General features: G+C 40.6%; 1 protein-coding gene across 1 annotated transcript in view; it reads left to right on the top strand.

Moving 5' to 3' along the window:
• Positions 1–16,588, top strand: part of p3h2 (prolyl 3-hydroxylase 2) — a 76,106-nt gene extending 59,518 nt beyond the window's left edge. Inside the window, exons 5-15 of the mRNA XM_084067733.1 lie at positions 2,904–3,031; positions 5,475–5,564; positions 7,814–7,854; positions 8,070–8,158; positions 9,085–9,212; positions 9,834–9,929; positions 10,816–10,966; positions 11,985–12,102; positions 12,983–13,058; positions 13,579–13,719; positions 14,675–16,588. Of these exons, the coding sequence (XP_083923859.1) occupies positions 2,904–3,031; positions 5,475–5,564; positions 7,814–7,854; positions 8,070–8,158; positions 9,085–9,212; positions 9,834–9,929; positions 10,816–10,966; positions 11,985–12,102; positions 12,983–13,058; positions 13,579–13,719; positions 14,675–14,785 (1,169 nt within the window). The 3' untranslated portion in view covers positions 14,786–16,588. The remainder of the gene's footprint in view (positions 1–2,903; positions 3,032–5,474; positions 5,565–7,813; positions 7,855–8,069; positions 8,159–9,084; positions 9,213–9,833; positions 9,930–10,815; positions 10,967–11,984; positions 12,103–12,982; positions 13,059–13,578; positions 13,720–14,674) is intronic.
• Positions 16,589–16,829: the final 241 nt, after the last annotated feature.

A 16,829-nucleotide genomic window follows, 5' to 3' on the forward strand; every position in this document is an offset into this window, starting at 1 on the left:
GTGTGTGTGTGTGTGTGTGTGTGTGTGTGTGTGTGTGTGTTTTAGTGCAGGAGAGGGTGCTGGCAGAACAACACAGGCTGTTGTTAAAACGCCAGTGTCTTGAATCTCAGTGAGATCATAAGATTATACTTAATGACCTGTAAGCATGTGGCTCTCATAAAGTCTAAAGTCAAGTGGATCACAGGATCTGTGCAAACACTCTACAGCAGCCAGGTGTGTGCGTGTACGTGTGTACTCTTGTTCTGCTATCTTTATGAGGACAATACGTCCTCACAGGGATAGAAGGAGGAAAGTGGTCACCGTTTAAGTTTAAGTATAGGAGTTATAGGATGAATGTGGTTAATATTGTTGTCTTCACAAGTATAGTTACAAAACTGTGTGTCTGCATGTGTGTGCATGTCTTTGGCTGAACACGTCGCTATAAAACTGAAATACTACTTCACAGAGGCTTAAAATGTAGTATGAGAACACGTATCCTCCGTTTTGTGTGGGTTTACGATATCCTAGATGCTCTAATGCCTGTTAAATCTGCCCTATGAGCAAAGCGTCTGCACATCCAGCTTTCACCACTCAGACACATCCATCACTGTTTGAGAAAAATAAAGAAAATTAGTTATAAAATGTTGATACAGTAGCTTGTTAGTAATCGTTTCCATCAGTGCATTATGCATTTTCTAATAAATATTACTTTTGTTTTCAACTTTGAAATTGCGCTATAAATCAAGTGTGGGCACTGGGGTTGCCAAAATGTTTCCCCATAAAATGGGTCATGGTATAAAAACGTTTGAGAGCTACTGATGAATTTATTGGTTTGTTAAAAATGTTCCGTTTGTTCCATTCATTAGCCTTATGCATTAGAACATGACTGACGGTGTCATCTGTCATCGCCTCACTTTCCGGTCACGTCTTTACCTGTCCTGTACAATAAACCAGAAAATAATCAATGATAAAGCCACTCATCCCCCTGTAGTTATGCGCTACAGTAGATGTCTATTTAAGCCCCACAATAGGCCTATATATTTTTGTCTAGATCAGCTTTTCTTGCTATTTCTTAATAATAAACAATATATATTACACATTTTTATTTGAAAATCACCTCTGAAAATGTTTGAAAAGTTGGCCAAAATAGGGATACCAGGGTTAGTGTGGTTAAGTCCACAATGATGTTTTCTCTGGTTTACTGAGCTGAAATCCCTCAGACTTGAAGAGAGCTGGGAAGCACAGCAGACACTCTGACCGCAGCTCATGCGCTGTCTAAAGACTCTGCCAAGACAGGAAATCTTTGGTTAGCCCCTCTCCTTTACAAGCTAGCAAAGCATGTGTATATGAGAGACCTACAGAGAGTATATGTATGAACGTGGAAAAAGGTGCATGGAAGTACAATATATCTTTGTAAGGTGCGTGTGCGTGTGTGCGTGTGTCTACCTGTTGCCCAGAAGAGATGTCATATATTGAGGGTAGACAGAACAGTATAAATCATGGTAGGAGGGCCTCACTCTTGACATACAACACTGCCTCATAGCCAACACTCTCAACCTGACGACCACAGGCTGATGGTGAAAGAAGAGAGAGAAACGTGCCTGTGTGTCTGTTTCCACTATCTCAACCAGCCGCAGTTCATGCTCCATTGTGGTAATGGTCTTGGAATGTCAGCCGTGATAGATTTCCTCAGCACACACACACACGCACACTAACACACACACTAACACACACGCACACACACACGCGCGCTCTCTCACACACACACACACACACACGCGTGCGTGTGCACACGCACACACACAGCCCATTCAGTTCTTAGGTAGATCTGTAGACGAGTGGACAGCCATGAATGACCCACACAAGTCGAATCTTGAGTGCTAATTTAACTCTGACAGTCAGATTAGTGGATGTAATTCAGGTGTGATGACAGCTCCTTGTGTTCATACGTAAACCGTGATTCGAACCAGACGGTTTTATTTCATCTCATCTAATCTCTTTGTTTTCACCTCATATCACTCTCTCTCCATCTCCATCTGTCTGTCTACCTCTTCGACACTCTCCTCCTCTCTCTGGTTCTGCTTCTCTCCCTCCTTGTGTGTCTCCCTCTATCCTTCTATCTCTGGCCTTCACCTCACATCCCCTCTGTCTTCTACCTTCTCTCTCTTCTACCTTTTACAAAGGTTCCTTTTATAAAAGGTCAGATGTCTATACTCTAGGGGTTTCTCTATCACTGTTGTTACTTGTTTGTATTAAAGGACAACTTTGTTTTTTTACAACCAATGTTTATGTTTTAGATTGTAATTAAAGTAAATAAAAGATGAGTGTTAAAACATTTTTATTTACTGCTTTCTATAGTTTTAGCAATTTTCACAATCTTTTTTACAGTGTTTTCACAGTGGGTGGGGGCATTCTGTCCGGTGGCTAAATATGTATTTTTTTAACACATTAACCCGGCGTTTTCTTTATTATTATTTACAGTAGCTCTTCTAGCCCCCAATAACTCACATCTGGCCATCTCAAACAGCCGGACCTTTTTTATTGTGTAAAAAAGGCATATTTAGCCACCGGACAGAATGCCCCCGCCCACTGTAAAAAATATCGCAAAAAATGCTAAAACTATAGAAAGCAGTAAATGAAAAAAAAATTACACTCATCATTTATTTACTTTAATTACAAGCTAAAATATAAACCTTGGTTGTAAAAAACCAAAGTTGTCCTTTAAGTACTTGTGAGAGGACCAGAATTAAGTCTCAAGAAAGACTTTGTTGTGTTTATCCTCGATCTGCTGTAACCTCCAGGTTTTTTTTTTGCTTTTCCTAATCTCTCTCTCTCTCTCTCTCTCTCTCTCTCTCTCTCTCTCTCTCTCTCTCTCTCTCTCTCTCTCTCTCTCTCTCTCTCTCCCCTGGTTTCTGTCCATGCAGTGGGTCAGATAGAGGAGGCGTTGCAGTGTGCTCTGTCCTACCTGCTGTTCCATGAGGGAGAGGAGTTCATGACGGACAACGTGGATTACTACAGGGAGGTGCTGGGACACCAGGGCCGCCCACAAGAGGTCAGAGACATGGATGGATCAAGGATCAAATCAAACTGTATTTAATTAGCACATTTAAAAACAACAACTGTTGACCAACTGTTGTGTACAGAAAAACTAAAAACAAAGCATCAACAAGTATAAAAGCAAGTGCACTCACATATCGTCGCTGTCGGGTGGAAACCTTGTTTGTCCAAAACAGTTCCTTTTGTATTATTCATTTAAAAACGTAATTTAAAGTAGTAAAAATAGCAGATAATAGCTGTAGATACGGTGTGTATGAAAGAAGTTGACATGCCGTGAAGGAGAGTAGAGAGAGGAGAGTGGATGGTTGAAGAGCTAAGAGGCAGCATGCTGTTTATTGTATACTTTGGACAACTGCGCTATTGTTACTTGCCAGAAAGCTGCCTCAGAGGACTTGCCTCTCATTCCGATATGATCTCCCTCCAACTGGGTTTATTAAGCCAATATTGCTCTGCCACTGTGATTCATGATGCCACATCATCATTATTTCATCGAACAAATCACCTCCCCCCAGTAATCCTAACAAAGTGACTTATTAGAGGCTTGTAGAGTGCCAGTTTATAGAAATGCGGTTGGAAAATGCGAGTGGAAGTATTGGCATTAGTGTAATGGACAGAATTACCAGCACATTATTTTTTTTAGGCACAAGAGATGTTGTCTGTCCTGGACCCAGCCTATGCCTGAAGTCAAGCAGTCTCTTGTTCGGCTCTCTTTTTCCTAGAAAACCCACTCCTAGAAAGTTTCCTCCCACTGGGCCGGTGTGAATATGAGTTCTGTGTGTGTGTGTGTGTGTGTGTGTCTGTGCACGTGCGTGTGTGCGCGTATCCTATCCTCTACTTCCAACCATAGGCACCACATTTAACATGTCCCAGACCGACCTCCCTGACAACCAAAATCCTACGTGTGTGTGTGCACGCGCACACGCACACGCACACGCACACGCACACGCACACGCACACGCACACGCACGTGTGCATGTGTGGGGGGTGCATGTTAGAATGGCCACAGAAATTGGTCAGAACAATTTGAGGGCTGTTTGTATTAAAAGGAGGCTGGAAAAGGGAGCACTTTTTCTTCACCCCGTTGCCACAAAAATGCTACCGGCTGCTCGGGTTTCATAACATTCATGATCATCGCCCCGCGCTCGCTGGAACGACCTCCACATCCCTCCACCCCGCCACCACCTCTTACACAAACACACACACGTGCACACACACAAGGAGCGATTGTATGTACTGTAGACCCACACCCACACACACAAACAGTACCATACACGCACGCATGCTTTCTCTGTCGCCCTGTCTCTCAAGCACACACGCATACAGGGCTGCACACACACACACCACACACACACACACACACACACACACACACACACACACACACACACACACACTCCTCCGCAGGTAGGATTTTGGTTGTCAGGACCGTGTTAATTTAGGTGCCTATGGTTGGAAGTAGAGAAGACACACGCACGCACGCACGCACGCACGCACGCACGCACGCACGCACGCACGCACGCACGCACGCACGCACGCACGCACGCACGCACGCACGCACACACACACACACACACACACACACACACACACACACAATCCACCTTAATGCAAGCCGGTAAAGCAGTCCTTGCCACTGTATAGCATTTTTAATACTTGGGCAACGCCAGGCTTCACCTCACTGCCAGCAGCCTCCTGTTCTCAGGCCTGGCAGGAAACACTAGCAAGGAGCTCAGTCTGTGAAATGCCAGGCGGCAGACAGAAAAGGAGAAGAAAGGGCACCACACTCCATTAACCCTGGCACTGAGGCGAGGAGAAGAGGATGGATTGAGGAAAGTCAGTTTGGTTGCCTTTACTAGGGCAAGGAATCATTGAGGATAAGGTTCCCTCGTGCTGTAACGGAAGAAGGTTTATTTTGGGCGTTGCTGCTGTTGTGGGTGCAGTAATCTTCTCAGCCTATTCAAAATGCTTACAATAGACACTGGTTTTAATTCCACCTCATGATGCTGGCATAATGTAAACTCTTCTCTGAGCTGTCTCTTTCCCATGTCTCTCTCCACAGGTCGAAAACTCGAAAATGTAAAAATTATTACAGTTACAGTTATACTGTATAGTATAAATCAGTGATTCTTTACCGTTGTAACTTCAAGGACCCCCAGTTTGATATGCATTTGGCCACGGACCCCTATTTGATTGGATTTTTATCTGTGGGACTGCAATCTACACAGTAAAATCCAGTGTTAATTTAACTCAGAGTGTACAAAAATGGACCCATTTGCACACTTGGAGTTATAGATCCGTAAGGGTTCATTTTGGTTCGTAACTATCAATTATTTGGCTGGGGACCCCCAATGACCTCTGGGGGTCCCCACATTGAGAACCAGTGGAATCAATGTTGCAGTATGCGTCCTAATGCTGTGATTTTGTGTGCATGCCCGCAGAAGGCTACGTGGTACCTGAGACGTCATAAGCAGGAGTTCAAGCTGCTCCTGATTGGCAGTGACACCATGGGGGTGGAGTTTGTAGAAGGGGTGAGTAAAACTATATATAATCCTTTTCCCCTGTAGATTAGAAGTGTAGAGTAAAACAATGAGCCCCAAGAGGCTGTGATTTACAGTGAGTTTAGAACAGCTAAGGAGCCGTGGTTTGACATGGTTTTCCTAAAACTCCTGTACAGTAGCTGTTAAAATCACTAAACCAGTGGTTCTCAGCCTGTGGGCCGGGGACCTTGAGGATATTGCAAGTGGACCCCCAAATAATTGGCAAAACACTAAGATTTTAAGGATAATATAAAATTTATATTTAAAATATATATTTTAAATGTGAGTTGTCATTGTGATACCGATAAATAACTTGAAGTATATTATGTTAGTTCCATTGATCCAAGCCGGAACACAATCGATTGATTGATCATTCAAATAAACATGCTCTGAAAACGCACGCGGCCCACCCATCTGACCACATAACATGGCAGCCAATGGGCAATGTGTTCAGATGGGTGGGCCGTGAACGCTTTTGAGATTTTCAAGTGGGCCCTGATCCACAAAAGATTGAGAGCCACTGCTGTAAACCCCATGGCCTCATGTGGCTACTTGCTTTTATAAAACAGTCACTACATTTGCTTTTATAAAACAGTCACTACATTTGCCTAACAAGATTTCAACAAACAATCATTTATTGATAACAATAAATCATTCTTCCACCAAGAAATATAGAGCACCGAAGTCTGACGTAATTTACACATCCTAGGTTTGTCTACCTGGTTTGCGGTTTTCCACCCCCATTCTGAATCCCCATACGTATTTAATATCGCGTCAAATAAGAACTGTGTTCCAAAAATAAACAAATGATCCCGGCGGTTTTACTCTTATGGATATGAAGCATCAACTGACGGTGAGAAAACGATAATGTTACTTCCGCCGAATTAGTAAAATTTTCGCCAGAAACAGACTGTATCAAATATAAGTGACTGACTATCATAAACGATACAGAACCTCCTCCCTGACAATATCGCAGAGACAGTTTGTTTATTTTTGGACCACAATTCTTATATGAGACGATTCTATGATGACCCAATGTTAGTCTCCATAGCGAAATTACTTTATGAACCTGGGGATGAACGAGTGACATCAGGACTTCTGTACTCTATAGTTCTCTACTTTAGTGACATTTAATTTGTTGCAAAGCAATACAGACATACAGTGTAGCGCTCACCTTGTCCCTTTTCCTCACTGGCATAAATCTGATGGAGAGCCTGATTATCTCCACTTCATTGATTGTTTTAAAATCAATAGCCAGATCGTTCTCAGCACACCAGGTCTGAAAACAGTGAACAAACCAGTCTGTTAAATCCGGGATTTTCCCAGCTCTTCCGTTTCTCTCTCATTCATTTCAGCTTGTTTTCTTTCTTTTTGACCTTCCTCCTCTAACCTGGTCCATTTCTTTTCACCACTCATCCATGCTTAGCCCACCCAGTAAATCGAAACTCACAACAAAATCTGACATTGAGAAATGATCTGTTTGGTGCAGTAATATACTGCAATCACAGTTATGTGTTTATAGAGTATTTAACAATGACTTTGAATGCGGCTCAGTCAGTAATAATCACCGACCAGAACTATCTGTTTTAACAGTTTAGTATAGGGTGTGCATTATTAACAGCAGATGCTCTTGTTTTAGCCCACAACCCAAAGAGGTTATGTCATCTAATTGGTCATTGGGAAGCCACTATATGCTCAAAATTGGCCATTAAATAGTTTTGATATTATGCCAACACTGCTCAACACTATCAGTTATTGTTAAACCAGTGCCATACTTTAACAGTTTTGCTTACAGACAAGAGGAAGTTATGTTATACAAAAGGCATTTATATGGACGGTATAATTGTGTCAACTGGGAGTAACTGCAAGACCAAATGACTAATTTTCTCAGCTTTTCTCACAAGCAAAAGGAAGTTACATCATTACAGTTATTTGGAATATTGTCCCCATTTCTTAAATCCAGAGCAGAACTCATGCTGGGCCACTAGCAGCCTTAATGAGCCAGAGAGCTGAGATCAGACCCAGAGCAGTGGAACAGGTGTTTGGAACAGCCTGCGGAAGACACTGCATTGACAGTTAACAGCACCACCTACTGGTCATACAGAGACCTGTGTTGCTTGCGATACATACTGTATGCAACTATTCACTGGCATTAGACAGCATTGAGAAATAAATGAATTATGAATGAATTGCATATTGAATACATGCCTTAAAGTATCAATTATGTGTTCTGTTAATAGCAATACTGGAGTGGCACAGGTGGAAGAGAGAACTCAAACAGGTAAAGATACTGGATTTGGAGAAAATAAATTCTCTTCATATTTATTGTACTGTACATCTTAGCTAGGTGTGGATACAACAGAAATGCTACATTTTGAATGGGTGAATAAATACAGATGGTTAATCAATCAAAGAATTCATTCCCAACTAGAGTGAAAGTGTATCGTGTGTTCCCAATTTTGTGTGTCATAAATTCTAAGTTCTTTACTTTCCCAGGATCCCTTCTGGTACAGATGGCTGGATGGAGTACGTTCCAATCTCAGAGAAGAAGAACAACACCGTAGCTTCCTTACCAAACAGAGAAGGTACTGTGCACAGTGCAAACATCAATCCTAGTCTCCCACTATGACTCCAGCAATCATTAACTTTTGTAATTCATATTTGGCATTTATTTTCCTGGAGATGAATACTATCTGACAAGAATGTTTTATATTTTGTCGCTGTCAGGCATAAACCTGTATTTCATCATTTTATGTCTTTTCATGCCCTATTGTATACTTTGTTTAATGACAGTGTCGTGCAGAATTCCTTGTAGATCTGCTATTGTTTTTACTAAAACTGGTAAAAAAGTATTCACCCTATAATGATCAAAGTTGGGATGTCAGGTTGAAAGTGGTTAAGCCTGCTTGTGGGTTGTATAAATATTTAATCAAAGAAAAGTATTAACAAGAGCTTGTGACTAAGTACTTCCATCCATTGGAAAACAGGCTTTTTTTCTCCAATTCCTAGAAAAGTAATGGTTTTGGACATACAAAGCATCCGCCCGACAGTGACAAATGGTATTTACAAACAGTAATGCTTAATTTATACTTTGTTGCAAGCTGGTGTCATGCTCTGACACCAGTATGAAACAAAGCATAAATCAGGCTGAACTGAACCGTACCTACAGTCACAGTTTTCTGTAGTGGACCACTGAACTCTGCAAAACATGTCCTGAACAGTATGCTGTATGTTAACATGTCCTATAACATCCGGCAGTATGTTAATTCCCTACTAGTGCATTTTCCTTGTTACAATCCTACTTGTGTAAGCTTTTTACCAACCACCCATAACTACTTAACTGAGCTGAAATAACGCAGATGTACCCCACCACAAATTCAGTCACACATTCCTCAACCACAGGAGTTAATAGACATTCAAAGCAGAACCAACATTTGTCAGTGTTCAGCTTACATTTTCCCACTAGCGCAGTTAAGATAACACGCCCGACATTGTGCTGTGATCTGCCTAGGTGGTCCGCTGCTGTATGACCGTGTACAGCTGGTGCAGAACTCTGCTGCCCTGAACGGAACCCAGAGGGTACTGCTGGATCATGTCATCTCTGACGAGGAGTGTTCAGACCTCAAAATCCTGGCCCACGTAAGAACACATACACACACACACGGCCCGGACCGCTGGCGTAGCGGTCTAGGCTACAATAGCCTGATAGCATGTCGTGGGTTCGAGTCGCGATCCCGACGGCCTTTGCTGCGTGTCACTCCCCATCTCTCCCTCCCCATTTCCTGTCAGCCTACTGTCCTATCAATAATGAAGGCATAAAAAGCCCAAAAATAAATATATATCTTTTTAAAGAACACACGCATGTATGCACACAGATATTGACTGTACACTGACATGGGATGCTGGGGGCACTTTGTCAAATTAAATCAGATTGTCAAATACATATGTCAAGTCCTGTCAAATTGTGACTTACTTCCTCTGTGATTTCTTTGACCAGTTGAGGAAAAAGTTATTTCTCTGCTTTTAGCATGTACAGTATGCATTCGATTTGTATGGATTTGTTGCTGAATTAGCCTATATTATTAATACATTATAACTGATTCTCCAATCATTACATAGTGACATTCAATTCAATTCATTATGGATTATTGTTATGTAATACATTTTCTTTACTCTTGATTACTGAAATGTCCAAACTTGCCCTCAATACTGGAAGGGAATTAGATCTTTTATTTGATGTATTGTATGTTTGCCTTCCAGAGTATCACCTTGGCAGGAGATGGATACCGAGGCAAAATGTCTCCACACACTCCCAACGAGAAGTTTGAAGGAGCCACTGTTCTCAAAGCCCTACAGGTACAATAACCATTACACAGAAAGAAAACTAAGAAATGCAAGTTCTGAGAAGGAGTATCACACACTTTAGTTGATCCACACAGGGAAGTCAGTGTTCACACAGTGAAGTCAGTGTTCACACAGTAGGTCATCCAGGATCTGCAGGGAATTGAAACCTAAAGATATGTCTGGAGCCCACATACATATTCATCCATAATTTTGTCCAAGCTGACTTTAACTCTGATCAACCATTGAAAGATTAGTCCTTCCACCTAATATAAACAATTAACAAATATATGTGTGTTCCAACATTTCATGGAGAAATAATACATGACATAAGGCTATCAGAATTACTGTCCAAGTAATGACAATCTCAGTATGCATTCTATAGCTGTTCTCACTTCAGTCTTTGGGACGGTTTCAGTGTAGATGCAGTGTTTTCCCAGATTTAGCTGGAAACAAGTCAGCATTTTTGCATTGAAAGTCTTTGGTCTTTGGTTAGATGTCTGATATAAGGTCTGTGTAAAATAAAAGGGGTTTAATAGATTTTAATGTATTGTTCTACCACATAAATACCCAAGTTGTGAATTTTGTAGCTTTTATGTTTCTTAAAAAAGCACCGTGCAAACAAGTGGCTAAATGAGACTACAGTGGTTGTCTGGGGCATTACACGTCATCATGGTGAGCAATGAACATACAAGCATTCGTGGGGGTGATGTTACAGTCATGAGACCGTGTTATTAGTTCATTTTTTAAGCTGAGTGTGTGGTTATTTAATGAGGTTTTCATTCTGCCTGTGTGGCAAATTAGGTGTGTGCAATTACTGTAGATACCTGGAAGAATGAATCCCAAGGGGGTGGGAGTGTCATGTTATAATTGGATTGTGTTATTTTGTTTTGTTCTTCAGTTTGGGTATGAGGGCAGAGTACCACTGGGGAGTGCTCGTCTCTTCTATGAAGTCAGTGAAAGAGCCAGACGTATTGTCGAGTCCTACTTCCTGCTGAACTCCACTCTGCACTTCTCCTACACACATCTAGTGTGTCGGACAGCCATCACAGGTGAACACACACACACACACACACACACACACACACACACACACACACACACACAGTTTCGGTGAGTTCTGTAGTAGAAAAAGTTTCACCTTGACAAAATTACAAGCATTAACATATATGCCATGGCTCTCGAATGGCTATACTGTATGTGATAATAGAGAAGTGCTTCGTAAGGAAATGCTGGTGAGTCTGATAACACATGACGGGCTACAATCAAGTCCTATTGGAAAAATAAATATGTGAAACATGCTCTGATGAAGGCCAACTAGGCCAAAATGTTAGCTTGACTTTGTCTGGCCAAAATAAATTGATATAATTGATGCACTGTCCTTGTCCTTTTTTGTTAAGTTGGTGAATGCTACCTTTGGATAGTCTTTTTAGGTACATATTGTTTGGGTTTAGCACCACAGATGGCCATTCTGAGAAGGCCTGTCCAACTCCTCCATTGCAACATTGAAACAAATATTGTTTTTAACGTTTCATATTTTACTCACAGTCCTGTTGTTTGAGGGGGTAAACTAGCCAATAAGCACACTGTTTTCTCTGTGTTCTGTGCAGACATAAAATTAATATCCTGTCAGTGCTGAGTATTACACGCCTAATACCTGATCTGTCACTGTAGATGTTGCATTACTGAAGTGGGTCTCTCAGCAATATTGCTGCTGACAATGTTCAAGTTTGACTAATGCACATAGGCCCATAGGAGCCATATCTAACTGTCAAAAACAAAAATGACATCTCTATTCCCCTGTAGTCAGAGAACCATGTAGACTGGATGTGACTGAGAGACTGAGTTGGTGAGGTTGTATAAAATAAAAGTCAGTGTTGTTGTGGCGCGTTGTCCCTTTTCGTTTGGTCCACCTTTTAAATTCTTTGGCACGAGCTGTACTGATTCTACTGCTATGCAAAACTAAGGGCGGGGTTGACAACCCATGCAGATAAACATTACAGTTAACCGCCCTCAAACTAGAGGCCTTAATCTCTGGGTTTGTTTGTTTTTGACTGTGTTTGTTTGCAGGCCAACAGGACCACAGGAATGACCTGAGCCACCCCATACATGCTGACAACTGCCTGTTGGACCCTGAGGCCAATGAGTGCTGGAAGGAACCTCCAGCATACACGTACAGAGACTACAGGTTAGAGTCAGGGTTGCCATGTCCGGGTTGCCATGTCCGCTTATTATAGGCGATTCTGTTCTTTACTTCCCCAGGATCCCCTCTTTGGGCTTGTTTTTCTGTAAAATTGCTTGAAAATATTGGTAGCTGCGGGTTGTGGTTTTTTGGGCTCGTTTCCAAAGTACAAGTTTCTTATTTTGGGCTTGCTTTGTAATGTTGTTTAAACCAGTGGCTCTCAAACATTTTCATGTCAAGGACCCCCCAAATTAATATGTATTTAATTGCAGACTCCCATCTGAAAATATTGTATGCCAGAGACCCATACAAGATTTGTGTTGTTAATATATTACAAATCTTTCAAAAACAAAAAATCTATATATTTTTGAAAATAGCATATCTACAAGCTCACAACGAGTTGTATCGCTATTTACAATTTAGGCATTTAGAAGATACACGGAAAACTGTGTTAAAGCAGCAATCCATTACTTTTTTGGGTGAATAAAACATTATTTCAACCAATCTGTATGGTGTCAGACGGTCGGGTAGGACCACTGCTGGGTGACAAGAGGTATTGAATGACACTCAAAGGTTTATAGTTCTGTATTTTAGCTCAAAGGTAGAAAATTATCCCGGGTACAGCACATTAATGTTACACATTGCATCTTTAACCACATTCAAACCGGTGTCCCTATTTTGGGCATATCAAATAAGCGAAGATTTTCAAGAAATTGCAAACATTATTATTATTTTTCTTATAAAATAGTGAAAATAAATTAAATAGGGCTTAAGTGGTTCAAACATCTTTAAACTTGGTTTTACTGTAAATCATATCATATCCGCCTTTCATTTTATGTTTACTGTGTGGAAGTTACTGATTGTGCTTACTTATTTGTGTCTTCAGTGCACTGCTGTACCTAAATGGAGATTTTGAGGGTGGAGAGTTCATATTCACGGAAATGGATGCCAAAACAGTCACGGTAATTTGTCTTTCTTGTAATGTTGTATTTAGCCCTGAGTACAGTAAAAAAATGCTTTTTCACCAGTGTACATATTTGTACTATATTTATTTAAGCTTATTTTCTCCTACACTGATTCATCACTGTGACTTGTATTTAGAATAATGTTGACCTGTCTTTGCTGTTAACCACTTTAAACATGGAGCCACTATTTTGGCCATGTCTTAAAAATCTGAAATAGCAGATCTAAAAGCTACACTTTGTGAGCTTGTAGATCTGCTATTTTTGCTATGTGACACATCATACGACAAAGTATAAAATAGGACTTATAAGTGGTTAATAGTTGCTGGTTCTTATGAACAGTAATAATAATACATCAAACTTGTAGAGCGCTTCATGGGTATTCAAAAAACATTGTTATTGTCTTATCTCTCTTGCTGCTTCCCTTTCCTCCACCCTCCTTCACTTCCACTCTGCCTTGCTTGCTTCCTCCCTCTGGCCCCCTCTTTCCTTCCCTCTTTCCTGTGTGTGTGGTCTGCAGGCGTCAGTGAAGCCAAAGTGTGGTCGAATGGTGGGCTTCTCCTCAGGAGGGGAGAACCCCCATGGTGTGAGGGCCGTCACCGGGGGACAGAGGTGTGCTGTGGCCCTCTGGTTCACCCTGGATCCCCTCTACAGGGAAATGGTAAGCATGGCACATGTATGTTACCAGGACTCTGTTTTTACTAGTGGTGGAAGGAGTTCTCAGATGTGTTACTTAAGTATAAGTAACAATGTAGAAATACCCTGTTAGTAAAAGTCCTGTATTCAAATGTTACTTGAGTAAAAAGCACCAAAAGTAAAAGTACTCATTATGCAGAATGTCACATTTCAGTTTTAACTTTTCAAATAATTTCAAAATCTTTTGAAAATAAGTACTGGATAGTAAACACTGGTTCATTACTTGTATGTTCTTTGAAGAAAATGCATTGTTTAACTCTAAAACACAGGTAACATTACAAAACACACCAATTCATGGTTTATTATTGTTACTTACTGTTTTTTAACACTTCGATAAACTCATTCATATTGCTTGGTAAGTATTAACATTTAAGAAACAAATTATTAACATAATTTTTAAACAGTGTTAATAGTTTCTAATTTTAGTTTTAGTTTTTAATTTTAGTATCTTTGTTTTGTTTGCTAATAAGAATAATAGTTAACCACATCTTAAACCCTCTATACTTAGTGAAACGGACCTGACTTGGCTCTGTACTTGGTCTGCTCTTGTTTCCTTTTACACCAAATCTCTTCGCGAGCGTGCCAACGCGTCGTCACCACGGGGGGGCGTTGGCATTGGGTGTGGCATTGGGCAATGTTAAGTCAACCTGGTTTTTACCCCTCAAAGATGTCCGCAGCTACCAAAAGACACTTGTTGACGCCCCTTTCAGGAATTTTGGCACGCTTTATAGCTGATCTACAAGCTTGCGTTACCACGCGTTTTGAGCTTGTAGTTCAGCTATTTCTGATGAATGTTTCATAGTGGGGGCGCCAGGGTTCAAGTGGATAATAACTAACCACTTTTACTTAAAGTGATGTTTGACTTTGATTGATCCTTTCCCAACCTTCCTCCTCATCCATTTCTTCTTCCTCAACACCAGGAGAGATTACAAGCAGACGAGGTGATAGAGGCGTTGGACCGCCAGTCTCTCCAGCAGCACCAGCACAACTGGGACCAGGGCTTTAGTATCAACCCTAAGGATGAATTGTAACACCAGCCCCCCCTGCCCTCCTTGCAGTCAGATCTTTCTATCTATCTATTTTTATCTATTTATTGAATGACCTTTTGGATCAAAACAATTCTATTTTTGTACCATTTTAAAGTGGAAGGGTATTATTAATATTGATCATTGTTGCTTTATTGTATTGTCCTGATTTTTATTTTATGTCTTATTTTTATGTGTTTCCTTTAATTTTATCAGTGCAAGTAGTAGACATCATATTACAGGACAAACAAAAATCTAAACAAAGATACAAGAGACAATCCCCCCTGAGAGAAATATTGAAATACTGGTATTGTAGTCCATGGATTTTTAGGAGTAAAGAAAAATCATTAGTATATTGATATTATGGGGTGGCAGAAAAATGTCTATTCACGGATATGTGTGTTTCTTTTGAATGTTGCTGGGGTGGGCTAGGTGGATAGATGGATATGTGGGTCCCGCTGGAACTTGAGGTGACAATTAGCCTTTCTGGGAGCCCGCCCACATTGAGGGTTTGATGGGGCAAGCAAGCAACAGCAGGGGAAATCATCGGAGCACGCCCCATTACAAGCTCTGCATTTTTTAATTATTATTATTATTTGGGTATTTCGTTGATATTGGGGCCATTATATTTTCTGCACTGTGAACAAGCCAAATCAAAGAGCAACATGCAGTCTGAGAAATTCTATGTTCAAATGATCTCCTGTACTATAATAGATAATAATCCTTTTAACTTTTCAAAAATATTCTTACCTAACGCATTTAACTTTAACCCCAGCAATAATGTTTTATCAGAGTAGGTGTCACTGTAATTTATGCTCTGTTGCACGACGGTGGGTGTGACGCTTTGTGAGCTTGTATGTCGGCTAATTTCGGCGTGTGACGCCTTCATGCAACGAAGTGGGAATCAGGCTTAAAAAATGTCCTTCTGTCAAGTTTGGAAGACAAAACATGAACATGAATGGAGAGCTATTCCAAAGGTGGATATCTCTTTCGTTTTTTTTCCGGAAACGAAGACAGCCAAGAGCACAGAAAGGGGACAATATTGGAACATAGGATATATTTGTCTGTGTTTGACATTTTGTATTTGACTTCTTTCTTGAAACCAGTGATTGATGTTATCTGTCACTACCTGTGTGCACTACCTGCACTTTCCTCATGTTAGGAGATAAGCAGAGACCCTTCCCTTTGAACAAACAGAACAGTATAATAGTTTACAAGTTCATTGACGTGTGTGTGTGTGTGTGTGTGTGTGTGTGTGTGTGTGTGTGTGTGTGTGTGTGTGTGTGTGTGTGTGTGTGTGTGTGTGTGTGTGTGTGTGTGTGTGTGTGTGTGTGTGTGTGTGTTGTGTTTTTTATGTGTTGTTATTTGTTTGTTTTAAGATAGCTGCTATGGCAATTGTCGGCTTTTAATACTAGTAACTTTTTTAATAAAAGAACTCAATCATTCCTGTTTCAAGGAATAATGGTTATTTTGTAATTGTTATTTTTAAGTGGGTTGTAGTTGTACTTTCTTTTCAGAACTCTTATTTGCCAGCAATACAGACAGGTAAAATGCATGCACTGTAAGTCCAGTGGAAGTTGAAGTGGCATGTGTGCTGTGTTGTTTGTTTTTTTCACCGATTTCAACCGCTATGAATTTAACCCATTGATGGTGAAGAGCTGTTTTTAAGGATTCGTGTCTGATGGAGAGGGTGGCCACTTTGTTTTGTTTCACTGATATTTAACTATGAAATGCTGTAGGACATAAGTTGATGTATGTGACATGTACAGTATGTGCCTATAAATTAAAGAGAACATTGCATATCCAAAATTGCGGAATAGAATGTTTTGTATGTTTCAATATTTTTTTTTGTGTGTTCTTCGCCACAATGCATTTCTCATTGTTGATGTCATTGATTGTCATGATTGTCAACTTCCTTTGATGCAAACAATATAATCTTCCTTAAATATACATTGCATTAGTTTTTGATAAGAACGTGTCCATACAACTAATATACGGTGTCCATACAACTATTGTAACATACTATACTGTATCTATTCAACCAGAGTAG

This window comes from Gymnoscopelus microlampas (genome assembly GCF_963454915.1).
Source record: "Gymnoscopelus microlampas genome assembly, chromosome: 9".
Lineage (NCBI taxonomy): Eukaryota > Metazoa > Chordata > Actinopteri > Myctophiformes > Myctophidae > Gymnoscopelus > Gymnoscopelus microlampas.